The following is a 19022-nucleotide window of genomic DNA, read 5'->3' as shown; positions in this document are numbered from 1 at the left end:
CCTGCCTGTGCCCCCGGGCTGGTGCTGTGGTCTGGTCCAGGGTTTGGCTTTGGGCTTGCATCCTCTGTCCCCTCCTGAGGATATGGGATGTAGGGAAACCCAGGGAATGGTACCACTTTCCTGGACTTTGGAAAGATCGAAGCTGGCAGCACAAGGGACGGCTGGGGTGCAGGGAGCAAGGCTTTGGTGTGGAGCTTGGCTGCTGAGTCCCAAACTATCCTATGTTTCCATCTGTCTGTGCTGCCCCTTTTTCCTTCTGAGTCCAGTGCTTTAACAATGCAGGTAATGCAGGTGCAGCAGGACCTAGGTGGGGCGGCTCAGGTGAATCGAGGAACAGACACTGTACATCCTATTTCTTTGCATTTTGAGGGCACTCAACAATTTACAGCCCTGGCTACTCCCTTAGGGGGAAAGCAGCAGGAAACTTAGCAATGTAAGACAACACCTTTTTTTTTGGAGGTGCAATCTCCTCTTCTCATGTACTTTTAGCTGTGGCACTTGCTTCTGTGTTCTCCTCACTGTCTGTGAGCCTTACAAGCTAAAATAGGGGTCCGGAGAGAAGAGGGGAAATCACAGGATCAAGTGAAACTAGGTTGGTTGATATGTTTTACTGTCTAAGAGCCCACTCATCCCATCTAATCTTCTAAAAGGCTTGTGTGCTGTGTGGGTTGCTTGGGAGGGAGTAACCAGTTACATGTCACTCTCTTGCAAGAAGAGATTGCAATGAAGAGCAATAATGTTGTTTTGCTGGTATTAACAGACCTTCAGCTCCACAGACTTTGCTATTTTCCTTCTATGTGGGTTTGTGGGTTTCACTGAGAGCTGTATAGCTTTGTTTCTGTTCTTTGGGCTTCCTGTGTGACTATACCTGTACAGCATATCTGGTGCAAAAATAGCAAAGGGAAGAAGAGGAAAATTATGTGACAGGTTTGAGGCCCTCAGACCATGTCTTAGGGAGGCTACACAAGTGCTATACATCTCCCGTGGAATGGGTCCTGAACCTATTTGTTTCCTTTAGTGCACTGTTGTGATTGTGTGGTTTCACTGCATGGTTTAAGCCAGACTTAGCTTCTTTCAGTAGGGTGCTGATCACACAGGGTGAATCATGAGACTGCTCTGCTCCTACCAGTGTCCTGTCCCTCTAGTAGGATGCTACTCTGTGAAATCTGGAGGCCACCCACTGAGTCTTACCACACAACCATCTTTGGGTGTGATGTCTCAAATGTGACATTAAGTTATTGAGAGGTGACTGAGATGAATATGTAGCACTTTAGGTGACATAGTACAGTTCTTCTGTTCACTGGCAGTTTTACAGCCAGTGGACAGTGGAAATAAGATGTTTTTTCCTTTCTTTCAAAAGGCTGTGAAAACTGAGTGATGCTATACTTTATCGGAATGGATTATCTGCACCTTAAGAGGCAGATGGTTTCAGTCAGAGCCTTTTGTTTCTCTGCTTCAAAAGGCACAGTCTTTCAATTTGTTCACTTAAAAAATGCACGTACTGCAGGCTCCTGTGCTTTGCTTTCTACACTAGCATGTTTGATGGTAAGGTGGTGAGGTACTTCCTGTTTATCTACAAAAATTTCATCTTCCAAAGCAAACCTGGCTCTCTGGGGACCTTGCTAAGCCAAGGTTCAGCTTTGCTGTATGGGTATCTCTTGATGGTGCAATACTTCTTGCATGTGTGTTTGGTCTCATTCTAGGTCCCAGATGCCAGTCGTCATTCTGAGGCTGCTCTGAACAGACCTGCTGGTGCTTTCAGCTCACTGGGATGACAGAGGGAAAGCTGCACGTGCCTAGATGAATGTACAGCATGGCTGGTTGGAAACTCAAGCAGGTAACCTGCCTGTCCCCAGTACCCCTCTTCTCCTTCCTGAGGGTCTTTGGACTCTTCACTATATGTACCATGGTATGGACAGAGTGTTGAAAAGCATCTTTGAGAACCATATTGTTTCACGTGTACTTGCTCTGTGGAATGATGTACATTTTACTCTTTCCCTTCTGCCTGCAATGTCTGTATCCAGATCATGGAAAGCAATTAAAGAAGTTTCATGCCTTTTGTTCAAATCCATGCAAGCTCTCCCTTGAATGTCTGTCCTTGTTTTTTTAGTTTAAGATCACTGAGGTAGAATCTGTTTCAGAGAAACCTTCTTTTTCATATTCTGAAAGCTACTTGTAGTCTATGAAAATAATTATACCTTGATCAGCTGAGCAATAAATGCTACTAAAGGTCTATTTCTGGGCCTGTTCATGCCTAACTTCCTCCAAGTTTCCCAGTCCTTCACCTGAAATAATTAGTCTCTAGCTATACAAGGACTGGACCACTAAAACAAAAAGAGCAAACTGAATTTTTCTGGAAGAGAGTTTTCTATTATTTTTTTAATGAAGATTATTAATTATTTACTGGCTTGATAATTTACATATTAAAACAAAACAAAAATTATACAAAGCAATAACAAAACCAGAAAATAACTTAGTATGACACTGTTATACACATTTATTTTTGAACAAAATATTTTTATTTTGACTGGAGTCAGTCACTGCTGATCATTTGTTATTTCCATTGAATCATCATGGACAAAAGCGGTATGCAATAACTTCGCTAACCAACCATCCCACCAAGAGAAAAACACGGTGCACTATATTTCCGTATTTTCTCACACATTTGTGAGAATTCTTTGTCAACAGAAAACAACCATCTCTGCCTTTCCTGCTTTCCACAAAAAACAAACACACAGATACACAAGCATTCACCTGATTTTGCTTAATAATAGCTTTAGACATTCATGGTGCTCACATAACTTTGCACAGAGATAAACTGGAATGAAAAATTGAATACTTAGAAGGACGTTTTTAGAAACTCTGAGAAAAATGCTCCCACAGGCACTCTTAGCTTTTACTTGGAAGAAATTAACCTGACCCAGTATCATCTTCCTCATTGATTCATTTTACATGTATATCCTAGGAAAACCTTCCCCTTCTCCCCTTTGTCTATATTCAAACTGTAACCAAATCAGAGTAGAAGCAGAACCCTGAAAAAAAAAAAAGGAAAAATAAGAAAACACATTGTTTGTTTGTTTGTTTGTTTGCTTATTCCCCCATTTAAGAGACAAACACACAGTGCAAATACCCACCCATCAACACAGGATGTATTTTGAATTCTGATGTTGCAGGGGAGCTTCCATAGGTTCTTCTTAACAAAAGGGAAGTTTTCTCAAAAGAGAAAGGAACACCATCCTGGAGGGAAGCTAGAACTGGGAGTGCATGCAAAATGGTTGTCTGGAGAAGCCCTTGCCACATTTATTTATTTATTTACATTAATGGAGGCATATTCTGTAAGTTCATTTACTACAGTTGGTTCCCTTCTCTGGCATCTTTCTGCAGAAGCAGAATGATTTATTGAAGCATATGTGAGGACATCCAGGTTTTCAGGTAAAACTGGGATGGAAGGAATAACAGGATCATTGTGAGGTGCACCAGGCACTGTCCTCTGAACATTCCAGGGAGGGACATCGTTGTCATAAATTGTGTTGCTGTGCAAGGCCTGCAGTGGGCTTGCCATGGAGCAATAGCAAAGTGAGGAGCTTTCTTCTGAAGCTTCAGTTGTCCCAGCAGCATGGGATGGAGTAGCTGCTGGACTTCTGACCTGCAGAAAACAGAACAGGGTACAGCTCTGTGCATTTCTGATTGTTGCCTGTTCTCCTGCTAAATAAGAGATGTAGGATTTTGTTCAAGCTACTTTAACCCCTTAAAAGTGCTTTTGAACACTTTTGAACTGGATTTACCTGGCCACCAGGTTTTATGTTGATCGTTGAAATAAAATTAGAAATCATTCTTATATGTCCTGCCTCATTCCATTTCCCTTCCTAAGCTCTCATGTCTTTTCTTGCAAGATGCCAACGTCAGGCAAAACTGATACATCGCTTTGAGAGAACTCTTCTCTGCCACTCATTCAAGGCTTTCCCTTCTCAGTTTATGAAATCTTCCTTATTTCTACTTCCAAACGCCAGAACAGCTTTTCTTCATTGCCCCTGTTCTTCTGTTTCCTGATCACTTGCTTCTTATCCTCTTTGTCTTATTTTTTCGAGGTAAATCTTTCTCCTTCTCCAAAATCTGCAAATTCCTCTATAAATTCATCTCTCCCTAATGAAGTCCTCTTTTGACATCCACTTTTCTAGCCACTTAGAATATACTGCTTTTAATTTTCTTTCCCCCAAGTCGCCCTTTGAGAGCTCTGCAACCTGTTTGGTGCCCTTTGATACCTGCCAACACTACCCCTGTGATTGACAGCTGTCAGTTCCAGTCACCTCTTTTGCCTTCTGCTTTCTGCTCACCTAATTTCTCTGGAACTGACTGCAAGACCTGTGTGAATTCATGCTAGCCGCATATGAAAGTCTATCTTTTCGATCATTTTCCTTGCTATGTGCGTCATTTTTTGACTTACACAGACAGTCTGAACCAGATCAACAGAGTTGCTTTAGGTGACTAAACTCTTACTGCAATGATACTTGCAAATTAATGTTTTAACAGGAATTTAAATACCTAAATTACATTAGTGGCTAAGACCCTTAGTTCCTTCCCTCAGCTCAGCCATGATGATATCTCACACCAGTCAACCCTGGTCCAGGCACTAAGATGGTCAATAAATCTGTCTCTGATCCTATGCCATATATTGTACCACACAAAGACTTGTTCTCAGTGTGTGGTTATGCAGGACATGGTTAGGTTTTGATGATGGAAAAATTTAAACATACCAGGCTCACTTGTCTCTGTTGAGTTAATGGAGTTCTTTTTTTCTTTGCTGGGGAAAAAAAAAAAAGTTCAATAAATCAGCATAGAGAAGATGCCTTTCTGCTTATGGAGGGAGTATTAATTAATACAGGAGTCCTTGCCTTGTTGAGTGGACTTCAAAGAATGAAAATCTATTTCCAAACTGGATTTGGGTATGGCTATTCTGACAAAAGCTAACCATCAGAGAATGACATATTTATAGCATGAGGTTCTGTGTTCCGCAGAGCTCCTCTGAATAGGAGCAAAAAAATTTCTACTGTACTTGTGGCCAGTTTTATCTGTGTTCAGTGAACTGAGCGGGGAGAAAAAGGCATGGAAAATCCTGAACACATCTTTTGAGCAAACATGTTCAATTTTATTGGAAGATGAAATAATGCTTTTTTTTTTTAATTAAAAAAAATCCATAGGATTGTAATAGACAAATGCAAGATCACTTAGATTAAGATATGGGGGACTCCAAGTGCCACTCTTGATTTAGGACATAGCAGCTGTGTAAGAGCTGACGCAAAGTAGGAGAGATTAGTACTGTAATTATTTGATAATTTAGAGGGAAAACTAGGAATATAAAATGTAACTTGATAGGGCTTGACTGCATTTGCAAGGCTAAAACACCTGCTTATTTCTAGTTTGATTATTTGCAAAACAGGAGAAAAATATCCAGCTATTATAAAGTCTGAATTTTTTATTTGTTCTTACTTTACTCCTATCCTTCTGTCTCTGGAAGGGAGGAATACATGGGGCAAAGTAAATTCTTAAAGATTCAATCTCCTAACTGACACACTCAACAAGGACGCCTCAGCAATCAGTTGGGGTAATTATTAGGGGATTTACATAGAGCTTTGAACGCAACTGTCATGAAGCTGTGAAAAGGAGCAGAATCAAATGCACAGTAGGCAAAGGTTAGATGGTAAAACTGCTCACCATGGTACCTCCTTAGACACCAGAACATGCATATGATGATGAATGGACAACATAGACCCACAGCTGCTGAAGCACAAATAATGTGCCATATCTTGTAGTTTCCAGCTTCTTGGAACTCTGAAATGCCAGTGGTATCTAAAATTGCATTAACATGTATTAGCATAGAGAAATATTTGTCTGGCTTTAAGATTAGGTCTTTCTGATGCAACTGGCTTCTTAATGTACCTAAACATTCTGTAATTTGGCACAGTATGTTATGAGACAACCTTATCTCCATGGACATTCTAGAAGTATGAGAGTATAGTTTATGTATGATGCATGGCAGAAGGCTGGCAGAAGGAAATAAATGCTCAGAATTAGAGCCCCGCTCTGAACTTCGAATATACTTTTGCAATTGTAATTGTGAACAATAAACAACTGTGAGTAAAAATCATACGTCAGGCAATGTTAAGGTGATGGTATAACATGATTCCTAACGCTTTGTACGTATAAGACATATATCACTTGGATATGAAAGAGCACGTCAGAAGTGTAGAGTATACTACTAGGAGGTATTTTGATTGGCTTTGCCCCTTTTATGCTGGATGCTGGATAGTCCTAGCCTCAAAAACCATGGCCTTTGAGAGACTGTATTTTGTTCAAAAGGAAAGAAAGCAATTGTAGTTCAGCAATGAGATTAAATTTGTCCTGACTGCTCAAAACACTAACCAGAAATTTGTAGCAATACAGATTAGTTCCTTTCTCTTAAAGAAGAAATAAGAATTACAACTTACTTTCTGGTGAAATTGTGATAATGTTTGCAGGCTTTTCTGAAAGATAAAAACAAGACAGGGAAGTGAAACAGCAACCTGACATTTTGCACTGCAGTTGTGTTCTCTCTGTATCACATACTGAAGTCTTCACAAGGCTCCTCTTCAATCTGCTGATGGAAGAGGGAACAAAATGCAACAAGCAGAAGAAAGGATGTTTTGGAAGGAGGGGGAATGACGTGTTGGTCTCCCACTGCCAACAGAGAAATTCTCTCTTTCAGGCCTCTTTGGCATTAAAATAAATAGATCGGCAGAACGTATTTAAAAGGAAACTTGCATCATGAGCTGGACACATACTGTGTCTTCTAGCACATTACACCCATACATTTTGATATTGTTCCCCCTGTTGCAGCATTTTCTGTGGCAATAAACAAGGTCTTAAAGTTGATTAACTTAGCAGGAGAGGAATTGGCAACAGAAAAATCTTACTACTCAGCTGCCTGGGGTCGGTAGGACACTACAGCCACATGGATCACTTTCTACCTGCAGCACAACATTGAGGAGGGCAGACCTGGCTAGTCGTAATCTAGACTTGGCATTCTGACTGCCTAAGTTAATGTGAAAGCCTCACTTGCCCTTAAGATCATTTAAAGCTCTTGTAATCTTTCCTGCTCTTGAACTTCTTGGGGTACAAAATTATAGTTTCTCTCTGTTTGTTGCAAGAGATGTCATTCTCAACAAGACACTTGAATTGTTTTGTCTCTTTACTGTTGTGTGCCCACACACTATAACATGACCATTTGCATCCCGTCTAGTCCATGTGATATATAACCAGGCTGTCCTCCCACAATCTTTTTTTGTTCCATTTGATATTTTTTTACTATCAAATAGTCCACAAGTGGCTGTTGGTTGTTGGCAGCTTTGCTTTTCTCTTCCACATCCTCCTGGGGTTTTTTTGGTGTTTTGTTTTATTCTTTCCTTTTATTTCTATCCTACCAAGAGGTAGGAGAGAAGCGTGAAGAAGGTACAATTGCGCTACCAGTAAAGCATGTTGGGAGAAGCCATCATCCAGCATGCATGAGCTTTTCTGTATGTGGCATCCTTTTTTTTAAAAGACTTATTTCATAATATAGAAGTCTCACCTTCAACAATAACAGTTATTGCATGGCTCTCACTGTGCAAGTTGTCCTCTATTGCTCGACAACGATACAGTCCACTATCATTCTGATGAACTGAGAGAAACTCCAGAGTAAACATCTTGGACTTCCATTCTGCTTTGCCCTCCTTCACCAGGATACATGTAGCCTCCTCCAACTTGCACCACTGCATGACTGGCTTTTTCTTGCAGTAATGAACTGGACAGTCTATAATCAAAGAGTTCCCAATATAAACTTTGTACTGGGAGTGTCTTTTAACTTGAATTTCAGCTGGACAATCAGTGGCATCAAATCCTGGAGGAGAAGAAAAAATATAACAGAAATCATGGTGGTCAGGGTCTGCTATATACTCTCCATGACACTGATCACAGTTTCTTCTCTCTCATTACTCAAGACTTCCCTTGTCTACTTGCAGCAGATCTGGTCTCTATATGAGGCAGTGATAGCAGATAATGTCCAGACTATTGGTTCTTTCATTTTTAGGAGGATTGTTAAAATGCACTTTCTTCCTCTGATATGAATTTTTACCTTTTTCTATGTCTCAGTCAAGTTACAGGTGTAATAGTTTAGAAAGGAAATACATAAAATATATATTGCAAGTTTTCCTGTGCTGTCTTTCTCACACTCTTTTATCTTACTTTTAGCTTTACTTCAGATTATTGTTTACTTCACAATTCTTGTAAATTTGTGGAAGGGGAGGAAAGAGCAGTGTGGGGAGCAGAGGGGTCTGTCTGTCTGTCAGCAGCCGGTGCTGTTTCAAGGGACGGAGGCTCTGGGCCCCCAGGCAGCCAGTGCATCTCCACCGTCAGCCAGGGTTTCTTACGCACAAGATTTAGCAGTCCTTGTGAACACCTGGATAGTGTATTCAAGAGCTTGGGATGGCCAGATTAACAGTTTTCATTTATGACCTTTAGTTTGCAAGCCTTTTCTCTACAGATTTCAGACTAGTCCACACCATAAATGAATTGTAGAGCACTCAGTAAAACTGAGTTTGGAGCATAAATGTGTTCACAGCCTTCATTATAGCAGAGCTAATGCTTTGCTGCTGTTGATTTTTCAGTTTACTCTCGTTAAGGTGACTGAGAATGGATGTCTGAAAATGAGAAGGCACTAATCTGCCTCTAAACCTAAATCTTTAATATTGTTCTCATTTTGCCTTATCAAGCGTGCCTGATCTTGCTTCATAATGAAGAAGAGGCTGTTCACTGTAAGGCTAATATTTGTAGGCACTGCAAGAAATTGTCGCCTCTGATATATCTCTGCTATGTGCAACAGAGAAACTAAGAAAATATTAGTTCACTAGTTAGTGGAGAGAGGAAGCTGTCAATAGTTTACCAGCAGTCAATTAGATTTACCAGATAAATTACAGAAATTATTTGTAAAAAGGCAGGCTCAGTTTGAGAAGATATACAGAGGATATGCAACAGCCTTTGTGTTCTGGTAAGGACTTGTAAGTGCACCTAGGTCTTGTCTAGTCTTTTGCACTGCCCTTTGAGAAAGAAGGGGAGCAATGCTTGGAGTCTTTCCAAGTTGGAAAGAGGCCAGCAAATACCATGAACATGATAAGAAGACCATGAAGGAAAGCTTGAAATCTTGGGGTTGTTTCACTTAAAAAAACAACCAAACAAACAAATAAACAAACAACAATTAGAAGAAAGGACATCATAAAACCATGCAAAGACATAAAGGAAGAATAAATGAAATAATCTGTTTTTTCATGTTTCTGTTAGGTATAGGGGGAAATAATGGGCTAAAAGTGAAGTAGAGAAGGTTAATTACATGGTTTGGAAAACTGCCTAACTGTGAAAACAGTAATACTGTAACTGGTTTCTGTAGAAGCTTGCAGAGTTTGAATCACTGGCAACCCTGAGGACTATCCTGCATAGACATCTGTCAGGATAATACCCTGTTTCCCCGAAAATAAGATGTACCCTGAAAATAAGCCCTAGCATGATTTTTCAGAATTTTTGAGGATGCTCAAAATATAAGCCCCACTCCAAAAATAAGCCCTAGTTACTGTCAAAAAAATAAGTCAATTTAAATAGTGTCCAGGCAGCTATACATGTAAAAAAGTAAGCATCTTCTGGAGCAAATATTAATGTAAGACCCTGACTTATTTTCAGAGAAACAGGATATAGCTGAATTTACCTTTTAACCGGTCAGTGTATGTAAGCATGTAGACAAGTTTGTGGACATCATGTCCGTAAATGGATTCTGAAAGGACTTTGGAAAGATGTACATGCCGATAACCCCCGTGCAACTGTTTCACTGCTGGGGGGACAGGAGGGGAGTGGACCACAGAAAGTGGCCATGCTCATGTGCTCTCCCTGAGCAGCTTTTCTTCTTGCTGCTGCCGGAGACAGAGCACTGGTCTTAGGCACTATGGTACTTCTTACACGGTCTCCACTGATACATGAGATATGCTCGTGATTTACTTTCTGCCACAACATTGCCTCAATAATAGCTCCTGATTATAAATAAATGTGTGGTGTACAGGAAGAGGCATTCTCCCAGGGATCATCCATCTGGATGTGGCAGCAATAGCAATATATTTAACAGAACATTTAACTTATTGTAAGATATTTAATGTGAATAAAATAATAAAATGTATTCTTTGATATGGTAAAGATACATTATTTATTTATTTATTTATTTATTTATTTATTTATTTATTTATTTATTTATTCCAAGCTATGTTATGTGGTAGATGTATTGCAAAAGCAACAGCTTTAGCATGTAGAGCCTGGCCCTGTTCACAGCTAGTATTTAGCTGCTAAGACAGCACACCCTGCCCAGTCATCCCATCCCTTTTCTGCTCCCCTGAATAGGACATATTTTATTATTGAAAGACATATTTTAGTTTTGAAGACGGATGACTTATCTTTCACTTAGACTCTTCCACCTTGATAAAAAGAAAGCATGATTTGGTTTCAGATAAGTGGGTCATATTTATTTTGGTCATACTACAGTAGCAGCGCATGGTTATCAGGAGTGTGAAAATAGAAACTAAAAATTCAAATTAGAAAGTAAAGGTTTCAGTTGTTTGAGCAGCGATTGTCATGGAAGATAACACTTGAGGAAGTATCTATAAAGCTTGGGTTGTGCCCTGATAGTAGCCTTCCTTCTGATATAATCCTATGTAACAGGTATTTCATGAAGCATGTGCAGGTCTCTGCAGAACAGATACTTTCTGATGTCCTTCATCTAATTATTTTATCATACAGTTTTGTCTTTTCCAAAATTCTCCTTTGGGAAAAACAAAACACAACTAAACAAGAAAAACCCAAAGCAAAACAAACCACAATTTTCCAGAAGTCCAATTTCTCTCAAAGTTTTAAAACAGACTTCAGTGGCACTCTCTCATTCAGATTATTAACCAGGCAGAGGAACAGAAATTGTTGCACCTCTTTCAATCCTATCTTTTTCCAATGCAGGGAGTCATGTTTTCCTTGATTTTGAATCACCCGGTGCTTTTACAGCAGAGTATAAATCACTGCCCACTGTCACTTTTGGAAAAATCACCTGATCAGCATTGAGCAAATTTTGCGCATCCAACAGTATTCACCTGGGACAGGGTTACTAATCCTTATTAATTCAGATGAACATTCAATTAAGTAGTAAGAAGCTATTTCACTGCTTGTGAAGCATTTACTTGATTACAATTTGTTTTTTGGTTTGTTGTTGTTGTTAGTTGGTTGGTTGGTTTGGTTTGAGGTTTATTGTGGGGTTTTTTTGGTTGGCTGGTGTTTGGAGGTTTTGTTTGGCTGGGTTTTTATTTGTTTGTTTGTTTGTTTCAGTTTCACTGGCGTTGGTATTACTTCTATTACTTTTTGCTCATACAGTACCTTTTTAAGAGGTGTTAAACTAAAATGTGCTAGTACATCTCTCAGTCAGGTGAGCTTGAATAGTGCTTCTCCTTTTTTCCCAAGTGCCTATGCCAACACATGCCACAGTTTTGCTCCTTCGTGTTCTGGTAGTGATCATTCACTTTTGGTGGTGATTATTCACTTACTAGTATAATTCAAATATAGCCATGTCTGGTTAAATTATGTTTCTGGAGTAAAATTCCATCACATTGGATGAGCCTGACTCCAACATCCTTGCTTTCTCCAAGGGGTTACCTATGGAACATACCACTGAGCTTTGGGAACTGCATGTGGTAATACTCATACTGCCCTTGCCACCCAGCCCAATAGGTCATTGCCTGCCCACGATTTCTGAGCAGCAGAGCCCTCCTGTCCCATTGATCCTCAGAGATACTTCCAGATAGATATTTGTGTGACACCAGTTTCCACACACCTCTTGGCCTTCATCACCGGCTGCTGGTGCAGGTGAAAGTGTTTGGCAGCCTGGTGTCAGTTAACCCTAGTGCACAAATCCTCTTCCTCTTTTCCCTTAAAATACGCAGAGGTTGAGACTATTTGGTTTCACCTGGTTCTCCATTTCCTCGAGTTTATAATACCCTTTTTTTTCCCTTCTTCCAAAGTAGCTATAAACCTGGTGGAAGAAATTTAGCTTACTGAAAACTGATTTAATTTTCTTAGTTATCATCTGTGGATCCCTTGAAAGAAGCCTGTGGATGCCAGGTAAACATCACTATTTTATTCAGTGGGCATTTTATTTATTTGTTTGTTTGTCATTGATTGTTTTGTTTTGTTTTGTTTTATTTTTCTTCTGTCAGTCAAATAGAGTAATCTTTTGAACTTCCTAACTGGGAGCCATACAAGCTACTGGTTGCCTTTCAGTGCATATGAGAATTTGTAGACTGTCCTCAGAGCCTGCAAAAGGATCTTCCTTTCAGAGGCTTAAAGCAATGGGACTTTAGGTGGCCCTTAATTATATGTACATTTTTAAAAGAAGTTACAAGACAATGATTTGAGCAAGAAAAATAATCACAATTGCTCATGTGTTTCTGTGTCTTGTTAATGACTGATGGCTGAATGACTTGGGCTTCAGGTTTTCAACCTTTTGCTAGGAAGAAACCTATTCCTTGGTAAGAGTTATTAGCCCTCGATTGGCAGACCTTCTAGAACAATAAAAGATGAGTGAATAAGAGTTAGACATTTTTCTCAGGCGTTGGAAAATTCTTAATTTGAATTATTTTGCACTTCAAAACTTACAATTCTGAGCTAGAGAAAACCTTTTCCTATAATCCAGCCCTTTTTCTCTAGTAATTAAGTGTGGGAATTCATAATGAACATGCCCTGAAATCTCTAATTAACCTTTGCTCTCTCTCAAACCAGACCTCACTTGGCAAGAAACTTTAAGTGGATAAAAAACAGTGGATAAAATCTTAAAACAAACAAACCAACAAACAAACAAAAAAAAACAACAAACAAAAACCAAACAAATAAAACAAAAAAAAACACCAAAACTTGGGACTTCTAATATAGAATAAAATATTTAAGGCAAACTTTAAAATATCTTTCACAGGTTTCTTGTAAAGGCCATTTGGCAGGAATAGGTATCAGTGAAGACTTGGGATTAAATAATAATATAAACCATAATATCCTAGAGAATGAGGGATTTATTTTTTTTGAACAGGGGAAAAAAATCAACATGCCTGATAATGAGCAAGAACCTTTTCTGTTCATTGGTTGTCATTAGAAAGATAAATGTGAAATAAACTTCACTTAATAAATGAGCACAGACACGGCTTGGTGTACTTTTCCTGTGACTGTGTATCTTAGCTCTTTTCTGTCTGCTGCCTCCTGTGGCTTATGAGAAGTCAAAGGTGGAGACACCATCTGCCAGTTCTATTCTATATGTGCTTTCCAGGATAAATTGAATTACCCTTTATTTCTTTAACACTGTTATGAGCTCTTAGGTTTTCAGCATCACATATATGGATGAAAATCTGAACGCGCAGTTTTCAAGAGAGTGAAAGAATTTTAAACATAGGGAACCTTTGTATATCAGCTTCAAACGTACACTCCTCAGTAAGATGCAGTTTGACTAAAAGCTCATTTTCTTTTAGATAGCTTGAGTGTGTTTCTGAACAGGCTGTGGTGAGCCAGGCTCACAGGGAAGGAAAATCTTCTGTATAGTGTACTGCCAGGATAAGGATTTCAAATGAAAACACGTATTCCATAACTTGTACAATAGGGAAATTCCCATAACAATAGTTTCTCTTATAAAAAAACCTTCTTTTTCTCATTCTTATGTTCTAGAGAACATAGACGTGACATGATCTGTTATGCAAGCAAAACAGGTTTAGCAGAGATGGCTTTCCATTTACCTAACTCAACCCAGTTGTAGAAAAATAATAGCTAAAAATTTTAAAACTGAGCCTTCTAATCTTTGACATATAAATGGTATCCAGCAAACCAGGACTTATTAATTGAAATTTCTGAGGCATTCATATTCAAAAGAATTTATCTTTACTTTGTTTTTCCGTCTCTCCTCCCTTAAAAAAAAAAAAAAGGACCAAGAGTTGGGATAGAATACAAGTCATATGTATAATTCCCTGAGGCAGAAAATGGCTGAGGTATGAAATGCCAACTATTCATGAAAATTAAATGCCCACAGTTAGTTTTGAGTCCTGTGTTTGGATCTGTCTCTGAACACGACAAAGCGCTAGTAATGGTTTTAATTCGGGTCTGGTGTTCTGTGAAGTTTCTGACTAGGGCCATAGCACAAAAACTACACCAAGTGCATTGATTTGTTGGGGTTTCAGATTTAACACTGAAATTTTCATGACTTTGTTAATTTTAACAACAAAGAAACAGGCTGTGAAGGAAAATATGCTCCCATCTGGAATTTAGGTAAGGTATATTTAGAAAGATAAGCACTTCAGAAGACATATTAAGTGATACCTGGATAGGCCTTTTTCAGACTTCTCCTAACTTCAGAGGAGGCTTTTCCTGGAATTATGCAATATTTTGGTTTATTCATTTTATGTATTTATATTAGAATTTGGATTTTTCAAAGAATGTCATTATGCTAATAGAAATATAATTTTAGTCCTTTTCACTTAATTTTTCTCATGCCATCTTAAAGATACAGTAATGTACTTTTTCTGTTCATTTGGTGTACAATGAAGGATTTTCTGGGTTTCTTATTATTTTTCTGGTTTTGTTTGTTTGTGGTTTTGGTGGGTTTTTTTGGTGTTTTGTTTGTTTTTCCTGGCAATGGTAGCATTTGTAAAGCTGACAGAGAACTGCATCATTTTTTTAAATTATACCCTGATGAAAGCTGTGTAAGAGCAGAAAACATGCTGATGACTGAAACATTCTGATGACTGAAGCTTGAAGGTGAAACATTTCTGCTTTGCTGAGTGTCAGCACATGCAGGCTGTCCCACAAGCAGGTCTAACGCCGAGAACCGTGACCACCGTTAGTGGGCTATGTGTGCACATACTTAGTTACTGGCTGGGCCTTCCTGGAGCAAGGGGAGTTTTGCTGGGTTTTATTTTCGTTGGGATGAAACACCTGTTTTGGTTTATGTCTGCTGTCCAGACATCAACAACCACTCTTCAGGAGACTGGATGGGAACAACCTGTTCTTTGGTGCTATAGAGGAGACAAGGTCTGGCTGGACTAAAATTACTGGAGTGAGAAGAGAGAAGGTCCTCCTGCTTGTGACTTCTCAGAAACAAGGTCACTTCTCCTTCCCTAATTTAAAAAAAACTGTGCAGGTTTTTGACTTTGAATATGAAATCTGTGTGGTCAACTTAGTTTCTGTTAGGAGCAAGGGAAATTTTGGATAGACTTGCAACATACAAAGCTTAAAGAGGCTGGCTTCAGTTTTCAGCTTACTTCTAAACAAAACAAAAACCAAACAAGCTTGGGAAATTTACATCTAAAATGTAAATACATTAAAAAAATAACCACATCATGGCTGTGTAGAGACTGACTTGCAAAACTTTTTGCTCTGTAATGCTCCTATAAACTTGATTCTGGTATTTGTATTAATATAGGTGTATAGAAGGAAATAGTATTGTTCTCAGAGAACCCCAAGTAGTTTTGATGTAGATCAAAGAATAAAACCTAGTAAAATAAAACATATGTAAACAAGATTCATGTGATAAGCAACATGACAGAAATTACATTCTGTTTTAAAAACAGTGTATAGGAGCCTGGCAGATGAGTATGGAGGATTTGTCCATGGATTGATGAACTATTCTGGACAATGCAGAGAGGTGATTGTGCGAGGAACTAATAACACACACAGACTTAATGAAGTGAACAGAAACAGTAGTTAACTCTTAGAGGACAAGAAGGTGTTTCTTTTTGAGGCATGAAGGAGGTTATCAGCTCTAGATACATCTCCTTAAGAAATACGCTAATTTATTCATTTGAAAATCAAATGTAAAGCAGCTCAGTAGCCTCCTCGAGCTCAGACCACACCCCAATTAGGAAATAGGTACCTCTAACTGATATGGTAATTCATGTCTCTTAAGCTAAATATTTGAGTTTTCCTTCCCAGACAGATACTCTGAATGCTTGCTTAACCTTACCTGTATTAAGAACGTGTTTTATTCATAAAAACAAATGTGTCAAAAGATGCAATAAATTTGCACACTTTACTCATACATTTCAACTTAAGCTTCACATAGCCAATTTGTTTGTATAATTTTGTCAGTGCCTTATAAAAAAGGTTGTTTTGATCAATTTATCAGTTAATACGTCTGAAATGTACCAACAGCAGCTGAGCGCATCCGTTGCAGCAGATATTATCCTTTCTGTATGACTCCCTTCCTTTCAAAACCAGCACTTATGACTCCTGTATGATACTAGCAAGGAAGAACTTGAAACAAAATAATCTCATTAAGCAAAATAAAATAAAAATAATACTAGAAATATACTGAGCACAGTGTAGTCCTCACATCAGTCCAAGTTAGGAGAATCTCTCTATTTAAAAATTGCGGAGATGCAAGGTTGAAATCAGGATGAAAATTAGGTGGAGTTAAACTAATAATTGAAGGTACACTTAACCAGTAAGGATAACTTAACTGCAAATGGGATTTAGTTCAGAGTTAGTAGGATTCCCAGATTTCAAGCAGAGGCTTGAATGATGCCAAACCCCTTAAAAGCAGAGCCTTTGGCCACAAAGCCAGATGTATTTGGTCCCCAAGTGCTAGAGTTCTGATCTAGACAGTTACCGAATATTTCTCAATTATTGTCATCTTCCTCTTCAATCAAAATAGGAGTCTCTGATGTGGTAATAAAATCAGACACAGATTATCTCCAAAGTACACTAAGCACTGCTTTGGTTCCTATTCTCCTTCTGCAATGTTTAATAACTACAGACAGGTTAAATTGTAAGACCACATCTTACCGTAAACTTGATAGTTGCTCTGAGCCAGCATTGCTAGAAGTATGTACAGTAATATCCTTTTTATCAGCATGACTGGAAGAGCCTTCATTCTCTGGGCATGGTAGAGAGAAGAGGTCCTGGCGGGTTTAAAAAGTGCAGTTCAAATGGCCTCTTGCATCCTGTTAGGTTTACCTGGGGTGTATGACAGAGCTGATTCCCTTTTCTAGTTCTTCTGCCAAGACAGTGCAGAAAGGGGCGGGGAAGCAACATATCTGCAAAAATCTGACAGTTGTCTCTTTTTGTGTCTGTGTGCGTGGTTGAAACGTGAACTGCTTGTTCATTTCATATAATCTCAGAACTCTTCTGCAATTCAAGGCAAAACATCTTTCACCCACCTCTGGCTCCCCTTACAGTGTAATGAACACAGCTGCAGATTTCTTTTTTTTAAAGATGCTCCTGCAGTTGTGGTTTTGATTTTAAAAGCAGTGATACAGGGAGAAAGGATGCACAACAGGATTTTAAACTTGTGCAGTCCTATTCACAAGTTCGTAGATGTCAGAAACACATCTGAATATTCTTAATTTGCATTAGATTAATTTACAATAATCTGTGTTATAAGAGATGATTGCTTCTACTATCCAGTCTTGGCACTCTCGTAACATAAGACTGTGAAATTTCAGTTTCGATTTTATGGGTTCTTTTTCAGGATGTCCTCGACACCTTTTGCCCCTAAATATTCCTCAACCACTGAACTGTTTAACTGAACCTTCCCCAAAAATTCTGACATTTTAGAGCTTCTTCATAAAGTCAGAACCAAACTAAGGTTGAACAGGAACTTTTTAGATAGTAATTATCACTTCTGCTTATAATGCAAATACAACAACCACAAATAGAAACCAGGGAAGAAAGTAGTGCAGTTATTAAATCCTGTGTTAAAATAGGGAGGTTTAAATGACATTAAGAAGCATTTCTTTAGCCAGAGGGTGATCAAACAGTGAAACAGGCGTCCTAGAGAAGTGGTTGATGCCCCAAACCTGTCAGCAATTAAGAGGCATTTGGACAATGCCCTTAATAACTTGTACTAACTTGTAGTTGTTGTAGGTGCCTTCCAACTGAACTATTCTATTCTAAATATTTCAAGATTTCTAGACAAAATATATGCATATTCTGCTCTAACAAAAATCTAAATTATCAAGAGTTTTTCAAAGTAATATTTCGGAGAAAATAGTAATAATATAACAGCTTTCCAAAATTTTGTGGTTGGAAGTGTCTGGCTAAGTACTTGATGATCAAGAGAATCATACTGATGTTTGTGAGGAACGGAAATAGCCTTACAAAATTACAATCCAGCCTAAGTGGAAAATATTTGTGAAATAAAAGTGTGAGTGTAACTGCACACATAGCATGCTTCCAATTGAGACAAAATACGGGTACCGCAGGTTGCATTTCTGTGTACTGAAGACATCTAGTGGCTGAATCCACAACTGGTTCAGACAGTAAAATTGGTCATTAAGGGATGTGTTCCCTGGCAGTGTCATTTCTGCTTGTGTTAATGTTGAGTTACCCAAAGTTTCTGCTAGCAATCTAATATCATTAGTTGGTCCTTAATCTCTGTATTCTCATTAGAAGAACTGTTTTGGGCTGAGTCTTCTGCCAGCTGAAGCTTTTTGATAAAATAAGCTTTGGTCTGTTCTCTACAGTGTTCTGAGGTTGGCTTTCTGGGTGGATAATTCCTTGGTGGTAACTCTGTGGAGGCATTCTGAACTCTAAGACAGGTACTGTCATACGTTAGCCTTTCGGGAGAGGTGAGGTGGGTCAGAGCGGCAGGAAGGAGCTCATGTTTCCTGTACCGCAGACTGTATGTGGCTGGTGAGGATTCTTTACTTCGCATTTTCAATAGTAAATGTCTTGAATACCCATCCATGTTTTTGGGGCCCTTTTCTTAAAAAGATTTTGGTGTATGTAACTTCTACAATCACTGCTGACACTTCCTTATTTCCTTTATCTCCTTTCTGCTAGAGAGTAGGATTGGGGGGTTTTTTGGTGGGTGCTTTTTGAGAATATGCTGGAAGATGGCAAAGAATCTGAATTTTCATGTTTTCTTGTTAAGACTAACTCCTTAAGACATTCCCGGGAGGTTTTTTGTT

General features: G+C 38.8%; 1 protein-coding gene across 1 annotated transcript; it reads right to left on the bottom strand.

Annotated features, from left to right (window-relative positions):
- Positions 1-2596: 2596 nt before the first annotated feature.
- BTLA (B and T lymphocyte associated) lies at positions 2597-17008 on the bottom strand. The gene is made up of 6 exons (XM_082066571.1): positions 16897-17008; positions 7604-7912; positions 6486-6521; positions 5713-5847; positions 4755-4801; positions 2597-3646 (listed from the first exon to the last, which is right to left on the bottom strand). Exons 1-6 carry the CDS (start codon positions 16982-16984, stop codon positions 3305-3307), a joined length of 957 nt encoding a protein of 318 aa, XP_081922697.1. The 5' UTR covers positions 16985-17008; the 3' UTR covers positions 2597-3304.
- Positions 17009-19022: the final 2014 nt, after the last annotated feature.

The sequence above is a fragment of the Streptopelia decaocto genome (assembly GCF_964273445.1).
Source record: "Streptopelia decaocto genome assembly, chromosome: 1".
Classification (NCBI taxonomy): Eukaryota; Metazoa; Chordata; class Aves; order Columbiformes; family Columbidae; genus Streptopelia; species Streptopelia decaocto.
Note: the sequence above shows the minus strand (reverse complement) of the source record. Positions and strands in the feature narration are given on the sequence as shown.